The sequence below is a fragment of the Ochotona curzoniae genome, unplaced genomic scaffold (assembly GCF_017591425.1).
Source record: "Ochotona curzoniae isolate NIBS_2020 unplaced genomic scaffold, NIBS_Ocur_1.0 contig_64, whole genome shotgun sequence".
Classification (NCBI taxonomy): Eukaryota; Metazoa; Chordata; class Mammalia; order Lagomorpha; family Ochotonidae; genus Ochotona; species Ochotona curzoniae.
The window spans coordinates 8,749,013-8,774,775 of record NW_024466502.1 but is presented as its reverse complement, the minus strand read 5'-3'; the positions used below and the strand labels follow the sequence as shown (position 1 = coordinate 8,774,775).

Sequence of the window (25,763 nt, the reverse complement as noted above, 5' to 3'; positions counted from 1 at the left end):
TCTCAACTACACCCATCTCCTCACCTGGCCTGGCCTCCTGCATCCCCCGCCCTTCTCTCGCGTCTGGCTCTGGCTGCTGTCCACCCTCCTCGGCATGCCTTGAGATCCTCCCTTGAGAAGCCAGCCCCAGCCCAACCTGGCCGCTCCTGTTCCTATTCAGCCTTCCCGGCAGTCCCAGGCCTCCACTCTATGTTCCTTGCTGCGACTGGATGGTCAATTTCCCCAAGTCAGTGAGGAGGGATTCCGTGTCTTCCCTGTCCACCCCTCACCTGTCTGCAGCACCAGGAATACTGGATTGAGTGGTTAATCGCTCTCATATGTACACCAACCCCAGGGCATCAGGCCAAATTCAGACATGGTATGTAGCAAGTTTTCTGCATGGGCACTCAAGGAAAGGGCAAAAAAAAAAAATTCCTCTCTATTCCCTAAATATCTTCAGATGGCTACAAGTTTGAGCTCAGGTTTGTGAAACAGCAGGGGGAGTGGTTGCAGTGTTCAGTTTTCTTCTGGCACCTTCCCTTGAATGGTGGATGTGAGCACAGGAGGGAGGGGACTAGCTAAAACACTTGTACCACACAGGAGGTGTCCCGCCTCAAGCACCTACCCAGATCCCTAGGCCCCTGCTGTCTGCTGGGGACCAGAAATGACAGCGCCGTCCCCAAAGGAGACAACTGTCCACACAGAGCTGAGCAGGGTGCTCGTGGCTGGTCTTGAGGAACACAGTGCAGCATCCTAGGCCTTGTTAAAAAAAAAAAAAGTTGAAAGCAATGTGCATACAGGGGCACTCCAGTGGAGCACGAAGTTGCTGCAAGATGCAGAAAGCAGGGGCTGGCATTGACCTTATCATCAGCTCCTTGCGGTTGAGGGGCCTAGTGTCCCACAGGAATGGATGACAAGGTCCCTAAAGAAAGCCTAGTGCACGCAGTTGGAAACTCATTAGGAAGGGGGTGGGGAAAGACAAGGTGAGGAAAGGAAGAGGATAAGGAAGGGAGGTGATGGACCTCCCCTCTGGGGCAACAGGAAAGCCGAAGGGCAGGCAGTGGCCCTTGGGGCCCTGGCAGAGCGGCTGGAGGAGTGTCCCTTCTTCCCACCTGGGGTTTCTGTTCCCAGGGCATTTTTATGATATTTTGTTGAAGAATATAAGCTGAAAAAACAAAGTAAAAATAAGGTCCCCTACCTCACACCGTACAGAAAAAGCAAATAGTCAGTGTAAATCAAGGCCCCGACTCTGAGATGCAAACGGAGGCGTAAATCTTTGTGACGCTGCATCAAGCAGTGGTCTCCAAATGCCAACAAAAGCACAGGCGAGCAAAGGAAAAAAGTAGATACATCGGACATTAGGAAAAATTATAAGTCTGCTATCCTGTGGGATACTGTAAAGAAAAAAACAGCTACAAAGGGGAAGAGATATTGTAAACCATGTATCTGATAAAGGCTTAGTATCAAATATATATAAAGAACTCTTACAACTCAGCAGTGAAGAGAAAAGCTACCCAGTATGAAAGTGGAAAAAAAACTTCAGTGAGCTGCCTTCTGCACCTGTGCTTAGCAAGCCCATGAAAGATGCTGGTCACCATGGCTCATGAAGGAAAGGCAAGTCAAAGGCACAAGACTGCAACCGTGGCTGGGCCAGTAGCAGTGGTGGGTGGGATGTGGTCACCTGTGAATCCTGGGATGTTGTTGCTTTGCCCATGAATGGTACGGCACTGCTGAGAGTCAGGTCCTCAACTAGCACAGTGTGGTACTGATCTATGACCCAGCACTTGTGCCAGGTGCACACCCAGAACAGATATGAGGGACGTAGACACGGACGCTGAAGGAATTCACAGTACCCAAGACGTGGGGACCGCTAAGCATCCATGAACAGATGAATGATGAGCAAAATGTGGTGTATACATAACTGGAATATTATTTAACCATAAAAAGGAATGAGGTTCAAATATGTGCTACAATAGAAATAAGCCTTTAATAATTATTATCACGCTACGTGACATAAACCATAAGCAAAGACTGAACATCTTATGCTTTCACTCATATAAAATATCAACAACAGAAAATTTATAAATACAAAAAACAGGCTGCCAATTCCCCTGAAGGAAGATGGAGAGTTATTCCTGAGAGGCTAAATACTCACTGTGATAAAGTTTTGAAAATATTTAAAATGGAAGTTTTCATGTTATGTGCATTTTGCTAAAAATTTTCAAAAATGAGCAGAGAATTTGATAGAAGAGACATTTCTACAAAAAATATATGTAAGTGGGCCATAAGGGTGATGCCAATCAACGCCACAATGAGGGACTTTGCATCGATTGGGACAGTGGCAATGAAAACGTCAGGCAACTGGAAGGGCAACGGCTGGCTACAGTTTGGGAAACGGGTGACAGTCCCCCAGCAGCTTGCACGTGTGAGTACCACGTGCCCAGGGGTGTACTTCTCCTCAGGTGGTCTAGCCAAGAGAGAGGACAGCATGTATCCACACAGGAACACGTTCTGAGCAGCCGTTCTCTCAAGAGCCAAAAGGAGGAAGGGAGCCAGGTGTCCATGACTCATAATAAACAAAACGTGGTCCGTGCACTCAGTGCAATGTATGGTAAAATATAGATGACCTGTGGAACATGTGAAGTGAGAAACATGTCACATGGGATCACATGTTTCATGGTTCCATTTATGAACCCAGAAACTCACCAGTCAACTCTGAAAAATCTATCAGCATCCTGGAAGTCTTTTTGAAACAAATGCTAGAATACATTTTATTACCCAAATTTCCTCAGACTTCAGAAGAACTGAGACAGCCCCAGCTCCTCGCTCATGTGTATGGCCTGCTTGTCAGTTGCCATCTCTGCCCTTGGTTCCATCTGTCAGTTCACTTCCCCGTTTTCCTTCGCTTGGCAGTGGGCTGCACTGCCGTGCACGTGCCGTGTGGTCCAGCGGGCTGTGCTGACGTTCCCTTGGTGCTTCTGAGGTGAGGTTCACGCACAACGAAGCACGCACATTTCTAGTGTGCAGTCTGTGAACTCGGACAAATACACGGGCGTGGATAACTCTAGTGAAACCATTGTTCTAGCGTTAAAATTTTATTTTAATTTCAAAGAAACCTTCAGATTCAGTTCTTGTCATAGATCTATTGTATTTTGATGAGGCTTTGTGTGTGGGGGAGGGAGGAGATGGAAGGGGGGTCCTCTTTCAGTTAAATCTCTGGAGGGAACAATGCCAATTTCATCCTGCTGTCTGCGCTGACTGAGTCCTTCCGGCGAAAGCTGATTTACTGTTTTACCTTGCAACTACATGTTAATGCATCTTATATCACTAACGCATCAAAACTATGGCTGTACCAAGGTTTGTGTTTACAGAGTGATCAGGCTGTAGGCTGAATCGGTTCATGTCATCATAGATCTGTTAATCCTGGCACGTCCAGCATCGTAGCCTTTCTTAAGTCAGAAACAGGCAAACCAAGATTTATTTGTCAAGTGGAAAAAAAATGATGGGAGAGAAAACAGCCCTGTCACCTTGCCTGATGGAGCAAACGACTGTGGTTGTCAGTGAGATATCAGTCTTTGTGATTGTCATTGTGACAAATTTTTACAGCTCATACATTTGTAAGAAAAATCTCCCGTGCTTCTCTAGTGTTAACTACCTGTTTTCCTGTAGCGAGCACGTCTGTCTAATACGGACATAGCAAGAGAAGTCACGTAAGAAGGAGAGCCTTCAGTGGAGAGTTCATTTGAATCCAGAATGGGTCTTAACATCTGGAAGAACATCTTCCCAGAGGTGATGATTTCGGAGTCTTGTGCTCCGAGTCGGGAGCGCTGCCTGCCTGTGACATTCCCTGTCCAAATGAGACTAACGGGAGGAGAGGCTTAAACCAAGCAAAGCGAGGACGTACCAGTGATGATCAAAATGGGCAGGACAAAAATCTTAATAACTGTATTGGTTTTTTTTCTTCCCCCAAGTTTTCTATCTCCCGGGAGTTCAGAGCCCTAACTACTTCTTAATTACAAGTCACAGTCAGGCTGCCTGCTTCTTGTCACTCCTGTTGTATCCGTGTCTTTCTGCATATCCTGTGCATGGGACTCTGTGTTCAAATTCAAGGTTGGGGTGGCAAGGCAAAGGGAGAGGTGTTAATTCAGACGTTAGGACTGTGATAATGCTGTTATTTAAGGCACACATTTGGGTATATTGATGCTCTGTAGTTTTATAAGCAGGCCAAAGGGGGTCCCCTCCTGGCTGTCACAGTCTTCCTCGAATCCCGTGTCCTGTATGTCTCATCCTATCCGAGAGTAAAATTGATGCTGCTCTAATCCCTGGAAGTTTGGAACTAATGAACTGACTGCTGAGCCGCCGCCACGGAGCTTGGTCCCAAACTATCCTGTACTTCACACTCGATTTATTCTCCAGATGGCGAGGCTGCGCCGCCCGCCGCGCGGGACCACCTCTTCCACTGGAGTGTCAAAGTGGACGGATGTTGTTTTCTTTGCGGATTTGATCATTCTGGGCTAGAAATTCACAAGGATGAGTCATTGTTACTCTGTAATGGGCATCAGTTGAACTGACTGCACGCCTGTTTTCTGCTTTGATTTTGGAGTTTGCAGGCCAGGCCCTGGCATTGGGAGATTTACCCACTTCCTACATCTGGGAAGTGGGTCTCTCCCCCAGGTGATCGGAAGGCAGCTCTGAAATCATAGCACGCCTTGGTTCCCGGCTCAGACAGTCTCCGAGTAGAGTGGCTTATGGAGAAGGACAAGTTTATTAGCCCCTGGTCCAGTGCACTGAGCAGCCCATGGCACGAAATAGCAATTGGAACCACACCTCTCAAACAGGAAACTGCAGGACAGCCTCATCTGGGTCAGCTTTGTGCAAGTCTAGAACCCACTGTGGAGCTGGTCTCCTTGCGGGTCGAGTGCAGCTACTGAGGGAAGAAGACCTATCAAATACCGCTGTTTGTCAACCGTTAGGGGGACAAGTCCATTCCATGGTTAGAAGGATTTACCTTTGAACACGTTTGACTGCAACCCCTTTTAAGCTTCCTTTTAAACAACGTATGCTCCCTGTACACGGGAAGCCTCCCCGCAGCAAAAGGGTTTTGGCCGGCCTCTCCTTTTTTTCCTTTCCTTCTCCTACAAGTACATAACCGCACCCCCGCCCCAATGAGTTCACTTCCCCCAAGAGTCCTTCTAAAGTGATGGGGTTTGCCAGAGACCACGGAGGGTGGAGAGATGGTCCTGGTCCGTCAAGGTCGAGGGAGATGAGAATGACAGAAGGGAAGGACCAAGCGGATGAGATGGTGGAGGTGAGAGCGCTTCAAGTAAGGTATGTGCTGGTGGAAACGGCTGCATGTCTGACTCGCTAACCGAACCCCAGCACCACATTCAATTGTTCTTGGAAGCTGCATTCCCCTCAGTCCCACAGATGGCACGGGTGTGTTTGCTGGCACAGGGACATATTTCACCATCGAAACACCAAAAAGAAAAAAAAACAATCAGCATGCTTGCTGGTTGGTGCAAATTTGGTGAGGTTGTCGGGTATTTGGGTGTACATCCAAGATGCATGCTGTTTGTAAGCTGGACCAAGCGGCAGCATGTTGCTGGTGAGGCCACTGTGTGGCCACACACTTCTGAAGCCATCGTCCGCCGCCCTGCACTTCCCCCCCACTCTTTTGTTAAAAAGCTGCAGAGTGCCACAGTAGAGAGGTCTGTTTTAATTCTCAGCCAACAACAACAACAAGAAAAAGGTTTAATAAAATGTACTCACTCCTCATGATTATAACATTGTAAAATACTAATCAGATTATACCTGAACTAGGTGCTTCCCTTGCAGTCAATTTCAAGCTAAGTAAACTGGAATGTGCCGAAACCATGGCAATCTGAGTTTAGATTAAAAAAAGAAGAAAAACACAAACAGATCCAGAACTTGAGTTCTGAACAAACAGTTTCCTTCTGACTTGGTTGAAACAACCCGAACAGTGGAAGGTCAGGCTTTGTTTGATGCTAACATGAACGACGTAGGGAAGCGATGAGGCCAGAATCCCGGCATCGCAGAGCGCGCGTGCAGATCCACCTGGAGGGCAGAGCTGATGATCTGGATCATTCGGCTTTAAGATGCATCCCAGCCTGCAGGATCTCGGAGTTGGGTTTTATGCCCGCTGCCCCAGCAGAGCCCGTGAGGCTGACTCGGCTGTTGAAAGATCACCTGGAAGCCGAAACATTTGCGCACCAGGGAGATCCTGATTGGTAGCTGTGAAGGATACTCAGAGCATAACACACTTTAGGTTCTCCAAAATCAAGGAGATTTTTTTAAGATACATTTATTTTTATTGGAAAGGCAGATTTATAGAGAGGCGAGACAGAAAGATCTTCCATGCTCTGGTTCACTCCCCAAGCAGCCACACCTGCCAGAGCTGAGTCAATCCCAAGCCAGGAGTCAATAGCCAAGAGGTTCCTCCAGGTTTCTCACATGGGTGCAGGGTCCCAAGGCTTTGGGCTGTCCTCTGCTGCCTTCCCAGGCTACTAGCAGGGAGCTGGATGGCAAGTGGGACACAAACAAGCACCCATATGGGATCCCAAGTATGCAAGGTGAGAATTTAGCCACTAGGCTATTGTACCAGGCCCACCAAGTTTTATACACATGTGTTGCCCAGGAGCTGGATGCCTTTGTCTCAAGTGCCCCAGGCAGCTGTAGAACCATGACACTGAGCTAACTTCTACCCTTCACCTGCGGTATTTTCCTATTTACTGGTTCTAACAGGACTGCATGGTAGACTAAGCAGATAAGTTCATAGTTGTCGGACAAAGGCATGATGCAGAGTCGAACTAACTATTCTTGGCTGTGCCTCCTCTGACTTGGGCTAGCAGAAGCTCCCCTGCTTTTTGTGTAAGGCTGGACTGATTCCTAGCAGAGTTCTGAGTCAGAACTGCACGGGCCCAGCCTAGACGGATCTCCAACAATTTTTTTTTTAAAGATTTACTTATTTTTATTAGAAAGTCAGATTCAAAGAGAGGAGGAGAGACAGAGAGGAAGATCTTCCGTCTGCTGATTCACTCCCCAAGTGGCCGCAATGACTGGAGGTGAGCTGATCCAAAGCCAGGAACCAGGAGCCATCCTTGACTGCTTTCCCAGGCCATAAGCAAGGAGCTGGAAGGGAAGCGGGGCCTGCCAGGATTAGAACCGGCTCTCTTATGGGATCCTAGTGAGTGCAAGGTGAAGACTTTTATCACTAGGCTATCGCTCAGGGCCCAGCCCCAACAACTCTTAAGTGACCACTGCTTTGCCCCGTTCAACCCAGATCCCACTAGGAAGCCTGCCCTGCCTCCATGTGGTCAACCACTCTGGGATCCTCTCATTGATTGGACATACACTCGGTATTGGCTTGAAGACTTCTTTCCTTGGGTCTCTACTTTGACTTGCTGCTTTCCTAGATAAGCATTACTGTTCACGTGGCTGGATATAGTTGCCTTGAAAAAGCACCCAGCAGCAGTGAGAGGTTTTAACGTTTTATTAGTATCATAAAAACCCTTCCCAAATGAAGCACAACTTTTGATATGTGTTCATTCTGACAATGAGAATGTGTTGAGGGCTGCTGGCAAGTTGGAGGAATTTGGTTTTGAAACTAAAATTGGCAGGAAGTGCTTGCTCGTTCCTAGGGCCAGCCCTCGGCCCTCACGAGGCTCCTTTCTCTCCCCCTCACCCCACCTTCCTTACCTCCTACCCCAAAGCTAATAAATCATGGTATCTTTGGATACCAAAGCCGACTTTCAGCCGTTCAGCTCCTCTAAGCTGCGGAGCCAAGACTGACAAATCAAAGGGGGAAAAATGTATGTGTCAGCCACTTGGGGAGGGGATTTCTTGGTGATGTTACTGCCTTCCCCTGAATAAGTTGGAGCTTTCTTTGTAGAACAGAGTGTCAGATTGTTGTGAGCTGCTTCCTAATTGAATGTCAAGATGCAACTCCATTGCAGAAAAATGAAGTGAATGAATAGAAAAGCAGGATGCATGCAGGAAAAAGAAAAGCAAATGCTTACTTCCCTCTCAGTGTGAGCAGGCTGACAGATGAGGCAGCCATGAGCCAGATGCTCACCAGTTTCTCAGTTATTGAATGAGAAGATGCAAGTCGGGAACTTAGAACCATGCTTGGCACCTAGTGAGTGCTCAGTCCTGAGTAATGAGCTATTGGTGATCCTCCCTGTCCAACTGGGAGGTAATGCTGTAGGCGAGGACAGTACCACATGTTGGGGACGGCCACAGGGTCACAGCCATCTTGAACGAAGTCTAGACACCAGTGGCTCGCGTGTCAGATTGGAAGACTTATCCCAAGTAACGCTTCTCTGACGTACAGGAAATGTGTAGCTACAACGAGCAGATTCCACCTAATCCACGTAGCCATCAACGAGCCCATCCTGTTGGGTTCCTTCAGTAATGGAAACAAATTTAGGAGATGTGTCTTATCAACATATACAGAATGAAGCCCGACTCAGAATAGTCCAAACTCTTGAAGACTTTGACCTGGGCCCGACTGAGAAGTGCGTGAGAGTCAACGCCGTGTCCAGTGGCCTGGCCGAAGAAGATCTGGAGGCCCTTCTGCAGTCGCGGGTCCTTCCTTCCAGCCTCATGCTCCCCAAGGTGGAGGGACCCCAAGAAATCCAGTGGGTGAGTCACTTTCCCATTTGGCTGGCCTTGGGTGCCGTAGCTGTCAAGACTGTGCACAGCAGACAGCAAGGGGATTGGGAATTAGAAGCCAGTTCTTTCCTACCCTGAGAGCCTGGCTTTTCCCCCAGGTTCTCTCTCCTGGGCCAATTTGTGATGTGCACGGCACAGCCATGACCCCCTTGCCCCACCCCCCAGCAGACCCAGCAATGTCCTAGCATGATGTGCGTTTTGTCTCCTCTCCCACCCCACCAGCGCCACCCCCTGGAAGAGCCAGCACCCAGGGGGGCTTCCCCAGATGCACTTGGGCAACAAGAGCAGGCTAGTGGCAGATGAGAATTGCACCCAGAGGACGGGAGGACAAAGGTCACTCCATGGGGGCAACTGGAGGAATAAACAGGAAGCTTTTAACTAGTGGTTTTAATTAGCACAGATATTATTTCCTGAACAGTTCTCCAGTGCATCCCTTTTAAATTGCTGACAGGTGTGTTTGCATTTCACGACAGACTTTGCAGCCAATAAAAATCTGAAATGCAAAGCAGTCAGGCCCATCAAATTACTTATGAAAACTTTTGAAAGGGGCCTAATTATACCATGATTGTTTTGGTCATGAAATGGTGCAGGGGTGGGCGGGCTGGGCTGTACTGGGAGTTTTTTAGTATTCTGGTTCTTAGTATCATTCTTTGCTGAATAAAATAGCAATTCACAGTGCCCCTGGGGCCAGGGCCTATGGGATGTGAGTGCAGGCTGTGTCTTGGACAGATGAGTGGGCAGGAAGAGTCTTCTGACACTCATCGAGTGTTATCTCAGAGGCTGTGGCTGCAGTCACAAGGCTGAGCTTGGGCCAGTTCAAAGGCAGGTGTCTTGACTACTGGGCTAAGCATCTGTCCCTGCTGGTCCTTTTAGATATGGGGCTGTCCAGTGTGAGGCCTCTTAGCCACCTGAGGCTGCTAAGCCCATAAGATGTGCCCAGTGCCAACTGAGATGAGCTATAAGTGTGTGAAATACACACCTGGCTTTGAAGACTTAGGGTGAACAACCAATAGCAGGGTGGGGCGGGAATGTTAAAGAACATCTCCATAACGTTTATACACATTGCATATGAAAATGATCATATTTTGATCAAGTGGGTTGCATATCAGATATGATTAAACTTGCCCAGATCCTGTTACTGCCTCAGTGTCACTATTCAAAAACAGTGCCACTCACAGTTGCCATTGAAGAAAGGGACTTTAAAAATTTCATGGAAAATGTATAATATGAAAAAAAGAATGGGTTTCCAATTTTGGGTTCTTTTTTTTTGTTTTATTTTGAACCAAGTAAGCTCATCTTTCAGTCCATTTCCTGAAGCCTTTTGAAAGCTGTTGAGCAGTCATGGGTTGGACTGTTCTCAAAGTCCCTTACTCAAGGACCAGTGTGAGACATGGCCGACCCAGGGTTCTTGCCACAGCGCCCCTCTGAAAGCTGGGAGGTGTGCTCGGAGCACCGGGGCTCCTGCCTGTTCGCAGTTAGCTGAAGTTGATTGCGCTCCGTTGCCTTTTGATTGTTTATCACTGAGATTCCCCTGGAGTTGGGGGTGAGGGGCTAGGCGGCCCCAGCAGCTTCCCTAAATGCCTAGGCTTGGAGAAACACACTGGAATTTAAGCGGGATTTCGAGTTAACAGCAGCCTAGGGGCTGTTTATTTTATTTTTTTCCCCTCTCTGCCTGTATTTCTGCGAAGCATAAAACCCACAGCCTGGTCCACCGCTGAAAGATGGGCTTGCTTGTTCCCTTTTGTGTGAGAATCTCTTGCTCGCCTTTTGTCGCTAGCGTGGGTGCTTGTTTGACTGGCATGGCTTATTGGACTATAACAAGCGTAACTCGGTCTCCTTTGTGGTGGGACAATTCTCCCACAAATCCCGAACAGTGCGCATTCTTCCAACACACTATTGGGTGTGCACTGGAACTGAAAGAAGTGCTAGGCCCTGCTACCTCCTCTCCTCCTCCAGCCCTTTGTAAAGACCCCCTCCCTCCCCTCCTCTTCCTCCCTCCTCCCCCCCACTTCCCTCCACCTCACTGAAATGAACACTTTACCCGGCCGGAAACATTTAATCGTCTGCTTTTGAAAAAAATTAATTGAAACTTCTCCAGTAGTTACCTTTTGTGTTGGTCCTTAATGCAATTTTTTTAAAAAGCGGGGGGTGGGGGGTGGAGGGAAGGAGGCGAGAAGGAGGTAGAGGAGGGATTGGAATATTTAATTTTTTAAATGCCCTATTGGCTTAAAAACAAAAGGGTTCAGAGGGTTTCTAAGAGCAGGGACCGTGTTGTAATGCATTTGTCTAGCTGTAAACTTTATGATTTTTGTGGCTGTAACTTTTATCATAAAGAGCGGGACAAGCAGCATTGCAAGGTGTTTTTTAATAAAAAAAATGTTTTTTAAAGTCTCCTACATAATTAACACCCAAACCACAAATACTGCGCCACCCCACTTTCTCCCTTAGATGTGATATAAATTGTTTTCTGTTGCCTGGCGTCAAACCCTGCACGCGCTGTCCCCTCACATTGTGCCCTTCTCCTGGTTCCTGCCATGTGCCCTCGCCTGGAAAAGTTCCCTGCGAGGTGACGGCGACGCCCTCCGAGGGAGGGAGGGGCCGGGGAGCCAGTGGGAATGATTCTTCATTACTGGAAGCTGTGATTTATGTGAGCCTAATTGTAAAGTTACTGCAAATTGCTCCAAAGCTTTTTAAAGATCCCCGTGATTAGATTTTTGAGGTGGGGGCTGGAGGGGGGGGCACAGGGTGACGGGGGGGGGGGTGTGCACCGACTCGGAGGGGGCAGCTAAAAGGGGAAATAACACCTCTAATCCTGCTTCTGGTAACCGGGCTGCTAGCTTTTAAAATGAGTTTCCTTTCTATTAGTCAGAATATTATGCTAAGCCTTAAGCATTAGTTTTTTATGTTGCCATAGCAGCCTTATTCCTGCAGGGTGGTGACCTATGATGATTACAGTACAAAGCTTATGGGGTCTTGAAGCCCCCTTTGAAGATGAAAAGTCTTTGATGGTTTATATTTATGCAAATCTCTTAGATATGATTTACCCAACTGAGACTGAATGGAGAGATGATTAAAATTCTCCTTTCCTTTGATATCCATTAATGGCCAAATATTCCTTAAATTTAAAATGGATATATATGTTTTCATCTTTATTTACAAAAAAATATCTTTATCATACCTGAGTTTCTTTTTTTTTTTTTATCTGCCCACATCTTATTAGAGCGAGAGAGACATAATAGATTTACAACTTAGAGTGTGTTTTCACCCTTCCGCGTGGGGGGCGGGGGCTCTGTGCGGGGGCTTTTGTATGTTTCCAGATGATAGATTTTGGAATTTGGGCTACCCCACTGGCGGCGCAGAGCTAGCTGTGAACTGGTCTCATGGAAAAAATTGGCGAGCTTTGGTCTTCAAAGAATTAAACTTCCTTTTTAAGGTCTTCCTAGGTAAGCTAAAAATCAGGAAGAGAAAAAAAAAAAAACCTTGTGAACAAAGGGTACCAGGGTCATAATGAATTAATATGGATTTCACATAGAAGGCCGAGGAACAGGCTGCCGATGGCAGTGCTGGCACGAAATGACAACACATCGCAGGTAGAGGCAGCCCGTATTGTCTTAGCGCCCGCGTTTGCATTGAGGAGCAAGGCTTTTCAGGGTAGCTCTCCAACTTCACCCCCTCTCCTTCCAGCTCTGAGCTTCTTCCAGGCCTCAAATGGCTGCTTTAGGGGGAGGAAAAAAAAAACTGTAATGCTTTATTTGCTGCGGTGGGAACTTCATTACCTTTTTTCTTTGGTCTTTCCTCTTCTTTAAAAAAAGAAAAATTCTTTTGTGTGGACGAAAGGGGCTGGGGTGTCGCTCCCTCAGGTCAGAGGCTCAGGGCCTGCTTCCCCGCCTGCAGTTCAGTGAGTGTACATTTTGTTTATGATACTTTTGATTTTCAGTTTTCAGACCGATTTTTATTCCACTTAAAAGGCCGAAAACTTGAACAACCAATGAATTTAATCCCTTTTGTGGAAACTGCCATGGGTTTGCTCAATTTTAAGGTAAGAAGACCATCCTATGATTACTAAGTTGGCATTTAAGATTTTGTTGATCCCCTAAAGGAAACTTTTGTTTTCTGTTTTAACACCTGAAAATATTTTTCGAGAGAGATTTATAGGCAAGATAAACTCTGAGAGCCATTCGTTACCCATCGTAGCCCAAAAAGTCAGGCGGCATCTTAGAAAACAAAGACATCGGTTCAACAGAAGGAATGAGCTTTCCAGTCCAGGATAACTACACGAATATTTACAGTTTCCTTGTACTAATTGTCATTCAGTAATTGCTGTGTGAATTTATGCTTTGCACAATTACATTTGTCGATTTAAAATGTACATGAAAACCGAATTTGGGGATTATCTCCACATTGTTCTCACCGTCCTGTGTCTTTTCCCTGAGATTTCCTGGCTTCTGTAGCAACAGTGTCCATACCCTCTTTAGCAGATGAGGTTACTGTTTGTAAGTTTATGCACACAAAACAATTTGTAGCCCAAGTTTGCCCCCATTAGCACATAAAAAGGTTTCTAGGATACGCTGGGCTGGATGATCAAAGCCCCGTGTGGCCGTGCATCGGGTGGCTGCGTACAACTACCTGCCTCCCCAAATTCACAGCTAGCTTGGGGCTTCCCCTTCCTTTCCCAAAACATGCCTCTCCATTCCCCCCGACCTGGGAACGTCCAGTCAGCATCCCCTTCTAGGGTTATTCTTTTTTTTAACCCCCTTCCAAAGGGCAGGAGAAACCACTAGAAACAAAGGCACAAGGCGGGTGGTATGTGGCATAGGGAGAGTGAGGGAGACCCCCCTGGGACAGCACAGGAAGGGCCACATACTTGGGGGGGGGCACTGTGAGTAGGGCTGCTTCCAGCCTCATCCTGTGGCCAGCGCCCCACACCACCCAGGTCTTGCAGCCTGCCCTGGGTCCCTCGGAACAGATTCAAAAGCACAGCCTTACACACCCCCAGAGTCACGCAGAGACTTAATTTTGAGCACTGTTTCGCCATTTTAATGTACTTAGCAGCAATTGCAGTGTGCCCATCAGTGTCTCATTTCTTTTTCACCCACATACATTAGCAAGTTCTGCCTCCACCTTTTAAGATCCAGGGTTGCATCTATAATGCATGTTATTTGTCCATACGTCCATGCATAAACATCAGGGTTGGTTTTATTATCACATCCTGAATGACTTGTTGCATTTTTATTTTCCCCTCTGGAGTTGTACGGTTTTTGTATTGTTTGTCTTTAATTCCTGAAACCACCGACTTGATCCTAATGTAAATAATCCAATTAGTTTGATTTAAAAAATTCCTTCCTTCTCTCCTGTGGTATTCCGTATCTATTATCTGAGAGTCTCCAAAAGCAAAAATAAATTGTAGAATATAAAGTGCATCAAAATGATTTCTCTGGAAAGTCCATCAACTGTGATTTGAACATTGCAGCCACAAGAACGGGCTGTAACAGATGTACTTGTGCAATTCATGGAGCAAAGCCAACATAGCCAGTCTAGTCATCTTGAACTGTAGCGGGTATGTTTCGGAATAGGGGTGAATGAAGGCTGCAGCCGGAGGGCTGCGAGTCAGGCTGTGTCGCCCCTCTCAGGCACACGCTCCTGTGGGGCCCGGCTCTGCTCTGGTCTCTTGCAGGCGGTGTGTGAGGAGATGCTCAGGATCGGGCCTACGGTCGGTCTCTTCCTCGATGGAGTCGTTTTTGGAGGCGAGGATTTCCGAGCCAGCATAGGTGTGTGTGTCTATATTTTTCTTTGCCCGCGGTCATTTACAAAGCAAGCAAGCAGCCAACACCTCCTTAGAATGGGCGGCTATCCGAGGCTGTCCTGCCTCTAGAACACTGCTCTCCTACTGCTGATGATTGATAAAAATAGGAAAGAAAAAGCCTGTTGCAGCCTCAGGTATGGTCAGGGAAATACGGCCTCTGCTTTGCTGCTAATCAATGTGTCACGTGAACAACCTCACTTCCTTATTTTGACAGCACCTCCCCTAAACACACACACTTGCGAGGCAGTCTTGTTGCCTTCGCGAACCATTTGTTGCAGGAGCCACAGAAATGGAAATCATCTTGAAAACCGAGCCTTCCCAGCCGTTCCAGAACCCTCATTGTTATCTCTCTACAGAGATGCTCTCTGCTCGCTCCCATAGATTTTTTTTTCCCGCCATCCCTCGAGCCCCGTGCCTTCCATCCTTGGCTGTCTGCAGAATCCATAGCTCAAGAGGGCATCTGTGAAGAGGGCCAAGTGACCTGCAGCCCGGCACTTGCCTGGAGCAGTGAGCAAAGCGGTCCAGTTATAAACAGAGATACCCCTTGCTCCCCACTGGCTGCAAACAAAGGACCATATTACCAAGGCCGCCTTTCCGGGAGAGCTCTGTGCATCCAGGCGCCCGTGGACCACAGCAGTGTCCTCTGCTTTCCGGGTTCTCCCGGCAGACCCTGCAGCTCCTGGGGCGCTGGGCTCCCCATCTCAGGACAGTAGCCCTAGCACAAGCCCTTCAGAGCCCAGGGTGACAAGTTCACCGCTCTTCCCCTGCGTGGCTGCCAGACACTGCGTGTGTGTGTGTGTGTGTGTGTGTGTACTACCAATGACAAAAAGGAAGATGATCCCAGCGGGGGTCCCTTGAGAACCCCTGAATGGCGGAGGGGCGCTTCCAGAGACAGGTAGCAGGGGTGGTTGGGCAGACCATGTGTTTATCTCCACCTCCACGGTCCACTCTGCCTTGGCCAGGGAGAAGGATGCATTTACAAAGCCAGGTCTTTCTCACTCACATCCAGGTATTGATAAACACAATGCAAACTTCCTTCTTCCATGCCCATCCGCAGGTGCGACAAGTAGTAAAGACACACAGGATATCCTGTACGCGCGGCAGAAGATTGTCACGGTGGCGAAGGCCTTCTCTCTTCAGGCCATAGACCTGGTGTACATCGACTACCGAGACGAGGCCGGGCTGCTCAGGCAGGCGAGGGAAGGGGCCGCCATGGGCTTCACGGGTATGTTCCCGCAGCACGTCTCACAAAGCAGGGCCCAAGGCAGGAGCATTCCAGAGCAGCAGCAACGGAACCCAAATCAGTGGCGCCGGGCACCAGCGGAAGTGTGGTGGACTCGTTCCACCGTGTGCGGCTTGTTAAAAAGCCGTGTCTTTGGCCCTGTTGCTCAAAACACAAAGCCCTCGTTTTATTTCCTCTTTGAATCCGTTACCATGTTTTTTCTGCCTGCTAATGTGCTGGACTGCACTTTTGGCTGACTTCAAGGCAAGGGGAGCGCCCGTTGCCGAAGGGACTTGCCCTGAGTTTGGGCTGATGGTTAGACAAAAAAATCTGTCCCAAATATTCAAAAATCAATTCTAAAAAATTAATTTAGCGGTATCTCCTTTTCCTCCCTTTAACTAGCTTTTGTCCTGTGACTCCCAGTGCCCCTCTTCACCCCACTCAGGAAGCATGTGTCCACACACCTGTGACATCCATGTGTGTGCGCTGGCACTAAGATCACACCACAAAAATGGGGTTTTACAACAGAAATCAAATTTCAGAAAAATCTCTGTTGGGTGTATATACACACGTGTGGTTATTACACACACACACACACACAGGCCACCATGGGGAAATTACAAAAATCATAAGCTCTTTTACCCTAATTTGTTCTTATGCTGAAATGGCTAAGAATTCTAATTTCAGAAATATTAAGAGACACACATTCTGATAGTCTTATAAAAACGCACCTACTTAGGGGTCAGTCACTGAAAGCCTATGCACAAGGTGCCTTGCTGTAAACTGAACCCAACAAAAAACGGAAAGGCTTAAGAAATTATCATTTTATTAAGGGATTTGAAAAGAGAAGTGTCTGGAAAGTGGGACTCAAAGACAAGTTCATTTTGGTGCAAAGCATTGTCCTGAAGTCTGTACCCTGTTTTCATGGTTCTGTGACCTTTCAAAAAGCTCTCCAAGCTCGATGGCTGCGTTTTGAACCTAAAGCACTAAATAAACATGACCGCATTCTTCCATTAGGCAGTGTGATCCATGACAGAGAGCTCTCGGTCAGTCACCTGAGTTAGCAGTGACAGACTCCTCCCTGCATTTTTGGGGTGATTGAGAACGTTGGAGGTCCCTCTTGCAGGTCTAGGGGAGCTGACTGCCCACAAGATGGCCCAACAAGGAAAGTTGGAAAAAGACTCCATGAAATCTACCTAATAGACCCTGATGTTGTTGTTGGCCTAAAACATGCGGCACTGGCTGCCAGGCAGCCAGATGTTCCTGCGAAATGGGAACTAATTCAATTAAAAAAAAAATCCCTGGCCCCTGTCAGCATCACTCACTAGTACCTGGGTCTCCTCCGCGGTCTCTGGGATCTGGGTATGCTGCTGAATTTCCCCGGCAGCCTGAGAGCTCCTACAGGAGACAGGGTGGCATTTAATCGAACCCTAATTCAATCACGGAAAGCATGCTCTTTCAAATCAGGTTTAAATTTCGAGACTGTGCCCAGCTCAGCGTGAGAAGCTTATGGGCCTGGCACTATTGTCTCTCCCCAATGGGGAGGGGTAAATCAAAGGAAGAATGGGATCCGGAGAACGGGTAGGATAGAGGGCATGGTGCCACGGTACAGCCGAGTGAGCGAGGCAGGCACCCCTGAGCCACGCTCTGGAGCCATCTCACAATCTCTACCAAGAATGTCTGCTGTCCCAACTCGATTTCTCCACATATCTCTAGCAGTTTTCAAAAAATAATGGCTTCCACTCAGGATCTGTGTGTCCTGTGGGCCACACTCTGGAGTGTGCACGGGAGGAGCAAAGAGGGAGAGGCAGGGAGAAAGGAAAGAGGAAACAGCCGAGGCAGGTGGGTGAAGGTTTAAAGCAGCCCAAGCGCTGTGCCCTCTGTTACGCTGAGACCCGAGCGTGCGTCTGCAGGGTTTGCTGTACCTGTGAGCACTGCCCTTTTCCAGAGGACTTGTGATTCTGTGTTAGCCTCGCACCGGACAGAGGGCTGCAGTATCTGTTCCACAATCATTGCCTCACAGCCCTATTAGCCCCAGAGGTTGATTTTAAGTCAGTGCAACTGGCGCGCTAACTTTAGGAATTTTTTAATAAAAAAGAAACCAAAACTCAATCTTGGGATGAAGCTTTAGCAGCCGAGTTGGTCCTTGCAGGTCCTCCGGCAGTGCACGCCGAGAAGAAAGGTTAGAAACAGGAGGCGCTCCGGGTTTCCTTCTGTTACTGCGGTCTTTGGGAGAAGACAAAAATGACCCCATCATACAGTCACCTAAAAGGCTTGACAGATATTGATTTAAAGCAAGATATATCAAGTGGTACTGTAAAAAGGATTTCATGCTCATCAATTTTAATGTCTTCCAATTTTGCACCCTCACAGTAACTTGTCAATAACACTCTTCTGTATAAAATATCTGCTTCTCCCTGCCCCCCCACGGCATTCATGTCTGTGAAGCAGTTGTTACATTTGAGAAGGTAGCACAGAAGAGCACTTCATGTGCAGGTGTTTCTAAGCTTCTAAAGCGTAATAGACATCTTTCCTGTTTACCCAACAGCTTGAGGCTCACCAGACATTTCACAGAATTTTATGTGGTTTATGTTGATTTCTCAAATTATAGTGCCTGTACCCCAAAGCTCCCACAAAACGTGACTTTTTATAAGGTCATGTAAATTATGTACATAAATAATGAAATTCAGGGCCAATAATGATAGCAAGTGACCACCAGAATCAACACCCTATTTTAATAATATTGTAAAAAACTCTTAGGGCATTTAAATATAATCTAAAAAACCTTCTCATTTGTCATTACTTAAGCTAGTTTTTCCAGAAATTATTTCTCAAATCATTTAAAGCATCTATTACTTATATAGGTTTCTAGTGTTTTATCAATGAAATAGTAACGTGAGGATGTTTTAATTATGCCATTATGAAGATATTGTTGTGTTTTTCCACCAAAACTCTTTTTTCATGAAACACTAAATTTTTTTTACCAATGCTGTTCCTTTTGCTATTAAACAAAATAATTTAAAAAATTAACATTTTATTCAACATCAGGGATGCATAGCAATTTGTGCTGTTTAAATGATAAACTATTTCACAAATAGAACAAATGGACATAGCAACGAATACATTTAGCAGAGTAAATGGTCAAGTGCACATTCATTTGTAATAGTTAGATTATGTCCGTAAGGCCATCACACTGTAAAGTATAATGTCATCATTCTAACATTAAATCAAGTTGCATTTTATTAATGACCTGATTAGATTCCATACTTCCTTGCTTATTACACTGTGCTCTCATGATGGCATGATTTCACAGAATCTTTTGACCTTGATGTTTCTATTATGTTCTTATTTTTAAATCCTTAAACTTAAAAAAAACTGAGATCTCTTTTTGAAGATATTTCTTCAGAGATAAGATTTCTTTGGAGGTGGGTTAGGCATTAGAAGTGGGAAATACCCAGCCCTCAGTGTGTAGGCAAAAAGGGAAAAGCTACTCATTCTGGACTAAGAAACTTCCCATATTTATCTTTAAAAAAAAATGTAATGAAATAATCCAAAGGTACAGTGTTGACATCTGCTATTTCACTGTACTGAATAAAATATGTCTACTGCAATCTAATTTTCTATTAGAGGTTAGAAACGACACATTTTCCCCTAAAAGAGTAAATATAGGCTATTGGGCAATATTTTAGTGTCGCTGTGTTTGCTTGCATCCACGTTATGAGAACAGCCATAATGCTTTGATGAGAAATCAAGGACATCAGCAGAAGCCTACAAAATCAGCACAAGACAACTTTTAACCTTTGAGAGGATTCCCTTTAGTTCCTGCCCAGCCCTGACTTGCAGACCTCATCCTTCCAAGTCCCAACTAGAGCAGGTGCCTTGTTAGTGCACCTGTAGCCACAAGCAGCAGACACGATCTGCCGGGCAGTGGCATTGCCATAGCATCGGAACACAAATGCTCCCATTGTGCGATTTGTTCTTATGTGGTATTCACAGATGCCTCTCTGCCTGCCTGCCTGTGGTTTGGGTGATTTTCTTTAACAACTTTGTTCTGGATTAGTTCCTGTACAGTGTCAGGGCGTGCAGAAGCCCGGCACGGTGGACACGCCTAGTTCGCACTGTCTCACGGCTCCTGGGTTACCCATCTCTTTGCAGGTAAGCAAGTGATCCACCCGAACCAGATCGCCGTGGTCCAGCAGCAGTTTTCTCCTTCCCCTGAAAAAATCCAGTGGGCCGAGGAGCTCATCGCTGCCTTCCAACAACACCAGCAGTTAGGAAAGGTAAATGTTGGCTCTGGCTGTGTCTGGAGGAAAACTGATGTTTTAGAATACCGTGAGGGAGGAACCGGGGGTTGGGGGTCACATTTTTGGTTGAGGGAATGAGGGGACAGCATGACATTCGTCAGGGGGAAAATTGCTTGAGGTGGAATTTTTCCTTCCCAAGTGCCTAACTTCCACTCAAACTGACTCACACGTCTCGTTTTATTCCTTTCATAAAATGCGCTGGCAGCCTTAGAAAAAATGCAAGTCTGCCTGGTTTTCCTCTGTAGACTTCGATGCGGCATTCATAGGAAAATAATTTCAGATCAAAGCAAGAGCAAGTGGTAGTGAAATAAAGCCAGTTTGACCAAATGGTTCTTGTAGAGAAAAGAAATCAATCTCGAGTTATATTAATTTCGGGGGGCGGGGTAGGGAAAAGCACAAAAGTCTCCTCCGGTTGAATCATTTACGAGTGGGAGGTGGGAGATGTGTTTGCACCAATTTCTGGACCTGAGATTTGGATAGAATGGAAAGCAAATTAACACTGGAATACGGTTGTTCCTAATTTAGTGCATCATTGAGCCTCGCCTTTCCTGCTCCGTGGGTTTCTGCTATGTAAATATTGCAGTGGTGATGTACAATCTGTCTCCACTTTGTGCCAGTAACACTTAAATTAGGTGTCGCCTGAAGGAAGATTTTATGCTAGTTGCAGCATTGTCAGTTAATTATCTTAAAGGTTATTTGCAATAATACCGTTTGCCTCTTTTTAAGTGCATGCTGCATTTATAAATGTGTCCTAGAGGTAATCTCCAAATTCAACCTCGTGAGGGCCTGAAGGAGGGAAGTTTTGATGCCTGTGGTGCAAGATTACTTAGGAGACAAAGAATACTGAAAAATTATTAAAGTTCCAGGTGGAGAAAGGCACCCATAGTTAGTTGAAAAAAAAAAAAACTGGTGTCTCCTGCACTTTTCCTTGGCAGCAAGAATACCTGAGAAATCTCAGAATGCGAAGTGGGGACCTCATGAAAACGGGGCACACCCTAGCCAGGACTGTCACCTGGTCGCGCATACATGCTAGTCTTTGCACAAACTCACACTTGGTCCCCAAAGGCTGATTGCTTCATGATGGAAAAGCTCAGTTTGTGGACTTACACCTGTGTCACAATCACTAGGGTCCTTTGGTTTCACACCCGCAGTGCCCATTGGGAAAAAAAAAAAATCCTACAACACATTTTCAGATGGCGTTGTGTTTTATGTCAAGGTCCCCAGTGACTAAACAGAGATGTCAGTCTCCAGGCTGGCATCATTCATTTAGACGCGCAGATGACGCCATCCGCCACCTCACGCGCACTCCCCTGTCCCTTGGCTGGGCGCCTCAGTGCCCGCTGAGGACAGGCACAGGAGAAACACATCCCATGAACTGAGCACCAAGGCAGCCTATGTGCGTTGGAAGGACCCAGGAAGCAGAGTCCAGCATGGACAATGCCCACACGAACCGTCCCAAGTGGCTTGCACTGTGGGCAGCATTGCACGTGCCAGGTGACCATGTGGCATTGGAAACAGGGGCAAGGAGGTGGGTACCTTCCACTTGAGTACTCACCCTTCCTCCTCCTCCCACACCCCTCAGTAGTTCAAGTTTCTGAATGAGTGAAAACAACCCTTGTCTTATCTACTCTGACCTAGGCTTGTGACTCCCATGGAAGGCAGCAGCAGGCTCATCCAGGCCTTTTTGGGGATGGCAAGTCATATTCACTTCTGAGCTGCTGCTGCTGCTGCTATAAAATAGAGTGCCCTCTTTCTGGGGCCCAGGTTTTTACTGCCTCATGGCCAGCTTTTTCTGGCAACAGAACCAAAGAAATTGGAGCACAAGGGAAATGAGTATCAGGTCATTTCTTCCTTGCCCCATTGGCTGGGTTGTGTTGCTCACAGAAAATTCTTCTGGTGCTTTGTCCAGCAAACTCTAAGCAATTCAAGTAATGGGGCTTCCAGTAGAGATGTGGTTATTTCATCCAGTTAGCAGGTTTCTTTCTCTACCTATAAACTGTCTGGCCACGAAAATGGAGTGTGCAGGTAGGTGACCCCAGGTCTGGTGAACGTTCTCGTAGTAGATAGAGTGGATTGTGTTTGGAAAGATTTTGTGGAAATGGGCTGCTCTGGCGCAGGAAGCGCCTCTTCCAGCAGGCGTTGGTTTTATTCCTATTCTGCGTCCTGATGAGAATGTGAGTGTTGGGACCCTGGGTGACAGAGATGGGACACTGACAGCACATGCCCCCGAGGAACACAGATTTCTCAAAGATGTTTTCTCTCTTTTGATGAAAATGTCATTCAAGGACTACCTTTCAGCAGAAATGACTCAAGAAGGCAAAAGTGTGTATCTTTGCTTTGCATCACTGCTTCCTGTTCTCATCTTAATAGTCTGCCCAAAGACCTGATTTAGCTGATGTTCACAAGTTCGCAGCAAGTCATTTGTGTTTTCTGTAGCAGTAGTAGTAGCAATAATAATAAAGTCCAACTTTTTCTTTCTCTCCAAATAAAATTTCAAATGTGCTTAGATCATGCATGGATAAAATTTGAGGTTCAGTCTGATATTACAGGATTTTTTGTTTTGTTTTGTATTTATTAGAAACCCAAAGAAAAGCAAGTTTGATGCCCTTATTTATAGCAGTTACAAAATATTTAGGAAAAACAGTTGTCAGCACACATAATTTGTTAACAGTCTTGCCGGCGGTGACGCAAGTGTCTGTTGTTTCAAGAAACAAGGAAATCTGTAGGGTAAAGATTGCTGCTGGCGGGACAGTTCCCACCAGGAGGAATTGGGGCCCCAGACTGACATCAAGGGCACGAGGCTCGCTGCCCTTCCTCAGATCTGTTGAAGTAACTGCTGCATGTGGCCCTAGGTTCCCACGTTAACTCCCGCACGCTGACGCATCGCCCTTTAGTGGACAGCAGTCGAGGCCTCGGCCCACAGCATTAATCCAACACATCCTTCGTCCCTTTGACGGTATAGCCTGCCTGTCATTCAGTATTTGACCCTCAGATAATTTGGTCAGATATTTTCCAGGATAAACCATTTCCGTGGGATTTGTTTTAGATTTACAAATGATACTCTTAGAAACCTACTTCTCTTTTTAATATAGTTTTTCATACCAATGGCAACTACAGTAATAATATTTGGAAATTCTCCATTCAGAGCTAAATGTAGTAGTGCTTACAAATGAAATCAACCAAGAATGTTTGAAAATTGGATCACGAAAATGACATCAAGCCTAAAGCAAAGGTTTACTAATACCAACAGAAGTGACATAAATACACGAACATGGACGCTGTCTAAATGCATCCAAAGGTGAAGGACATTGTGTATGTTTTGTGTCTGTGTCATTCTTTCTCTTTGTGTATTCCTTGTCAGTCCAAAATGTCAGCTAAAGGAAGCCGTCAATGGCATTTTAAAAATGATCAGTGCATGTAGGCGTCCCCTTCTCCGTGTGAAAGGAGACCCACCCGGCCGAGCGAGCAGCAGCAGCCGGTGTGGTCGGAGCGGCAGGTGTGTACGGGCCCCGAGCTGGGACACCTGCAGCCGCACAGCCGCTGTCTGCTGAAGCAGCCTGCCTTCCTCTGTGCTTCTCCGAGCACCCTGGCTCGTTCATAGCAGCATTCTACAAGCTGTGTTCACTTTGGGAAGACGTGCCTTTCACCTTTTTCAGTATTTTTTCGTTCATTACAGGTTCACAAGCTAGTCAAAAAAAGAAGACAAAATCCTCCAGGGAAGGCAGGGAGGTTCATCCTTTCTCAACCTCTTGGCTAAGATCAAGTGTAAACTCTACATTCAGTTCACGATTCCTGAGGGTCACTACAAGACAGAATCACTACAACCATCACACATAACCAAAACGCTCGTTTGACTCATGAGAGGACACTGGTGTAAATTATTATCCACACTAAGAAGCACATCGCACACTGGTTACAAATTAGGAGCCTATCTTTAATAAGACCAACAGAAAGTCTGTCCATCTCAAAGACTGCAGCCAGCAGCCAGCCACTCCCAAACATGGAGAAGTGATTGTCACAGGTGTCTGACTGTGGCTGCCACACCTGTCATTGCTGTGGCTGTCACAGGTATCACAGCAGCACACACACCTCTCATTTGTGTCTCCAGGGTCAGGCTTTACAAAAGAGATACTGTCGGGGCCAGATGGCCTTCTCAAAGGCTGCCTGGAAGCACTCAGACATCCCTCCAGCCAAAAATACTGTTTCTGCTTATTCCCGAGCCAGAAACCCCACGGCCACTCTTTCCCGCAAGCTAAAAGCCCCATCTCAGGAGGTGGGGGTGGCTCTATCTAGTGCGGGGCTGGGCCCCTCCTGTGCCCAGCAGCTTGTCCTCCCATGATGCTTGGTGTCCGCCCCCCTTTATCTGTGAACAGAACACTCAAGTCAGAGCCTGTCGTAGCCAGTAAAAATGAAAGATCAGGAGACAAACCCCGAGCAACCCGGTCATTGCATCTGGCTCTTCATTTCCGTATGCCATCATTTTGACTTTAAAAAGTCCAGTTCTAAGAAAAGCTGTGGGATGATTATGATGGAGATTAACACCAAATTTTAAATGTTTAATGTTAGTGCTGCCAGTACCTGATCTTGTATTTTTCAGCGGCAAATGGCTTACTGGAAGAGTAGTTTCTTAATGTAAGTTAAATCCAGTATCATTTTAAACTGCTTTCTCCTTATAACACATTCTTCACATGTTTCATTTTGTTTTGAAGATTTATTTTTATTTTTTAATTGCAAAGTCAGATATACAGAGAGGAAGATCTTCTGTCCGATGATTTACTCCCCAAGTGACCACAACGATTGGTGCTGAGCCTATCCAAAGCCAGGAGCCAGGAACTTCCTCCAGGTCTCCCATGCAGATGCAGGGTCCCAAGGAGTTGAGCCATTCTTGACTGCTTTCCCAGGCCATGAGCAGGGACACCATGCTTTTCTATAATTTTTTTAGATTTATTTTTATCGCTAAGTCAGATTTATAAAGAGAAGAAGAAACAGAGAGATCTTCTGTGCACTGGTTCATTCCCCAAGTGGCTGCAATGGCTGGAGCTGAGCTGCTCCAGAGCCAGGAGCTTCTACCAGATCTCATCTTGCAAAGGTTTCATGTTTATTTTCATCTACTTGAAAGGCAAGGCCACCCAAGGGGAGCTCCACTGTCTGCTGGTTCACTCTCCTAAAGCCTCCAGCAGCTGGGGCTGGGGTGGGCCAAGGGTAGGAACCGGAAGTCCATCCAGCTCCCACTTGGGTGATGAATCCCACGGACTTTGGCCATTCCCTGCCACCCTCTAGGCCCCTTTAGCATGAAGCTGGTTCAGATGCAGAGCAGCCAGGCCTGCATGCAGCGTTTCCATGAGGGATACAGACATCTGGAGCAGCAGCCTAACCCACCACACCACGATGCCTGCCCACTTCAACAAAATTTAAGTGAAATAGTTTTTAGTTTTCAGGAATGTTTAAATGCTAAGGTTTAATTTTTTTTCAAGCAAATCACAGGCTTAGCTGAGTGGAAGCTCGGACATCCTGTGCCAGTCCCTGCAGCGTGTGTGATGGAATGCACTGAGACCTGGTCAAGGTGGCTGGAGACCCTCCCAGCCACCATGGTGATGGATCCTAGCTGGTCATCAAAGACATGAACAAAGTAGCTGGCTCATGGCGTAGTAGGCTACACCTCTGCCTGCAGCAGGCCAGCCCATCTGAGCACCAGTTCAAATCCTGGCTGTTCCACTTCCAGATCCCTGCTTAGGTCCTGGGAAATCATCAGAGAATGGCCCAA

At 46.7% G+C, this 25,763-nt stretch overlaps 1 protein-coding gene across 1 annotated transcript in view; it reads left to right on the top strand.

Moving 5' to 3' along the window:
* Positions 1–25,763, top strand: part of CLYBL (citramalyl-CoA lyase) — a 101,077-nt gene that overhangs the window by 62,845 nt on the left and 12,469 nt on the right. Inside the window, exons 3-7 of the mRNA XM_040991540.1 lie at positions 8,452–8,640; positions 12,608–12,709; positions 14,345–14,438; positions 15,531–15,698; positions 19,851–19,975. Coding sequence (XP_040847474.1) covers positions 8,452–8,640; positions 12,608–12,709; positions 14,345–14,438; positions 15,531–15,698; positions 19,851–19,975 — 678 coding nt within the window. The remainder of the gene's footprint in view (positions 1–8,451; positions 8,641–12,607; positions 12,710–14,344; positions 14,439–15,530; positions 15,699–19,850; positions 19,976–25,763) is intronic.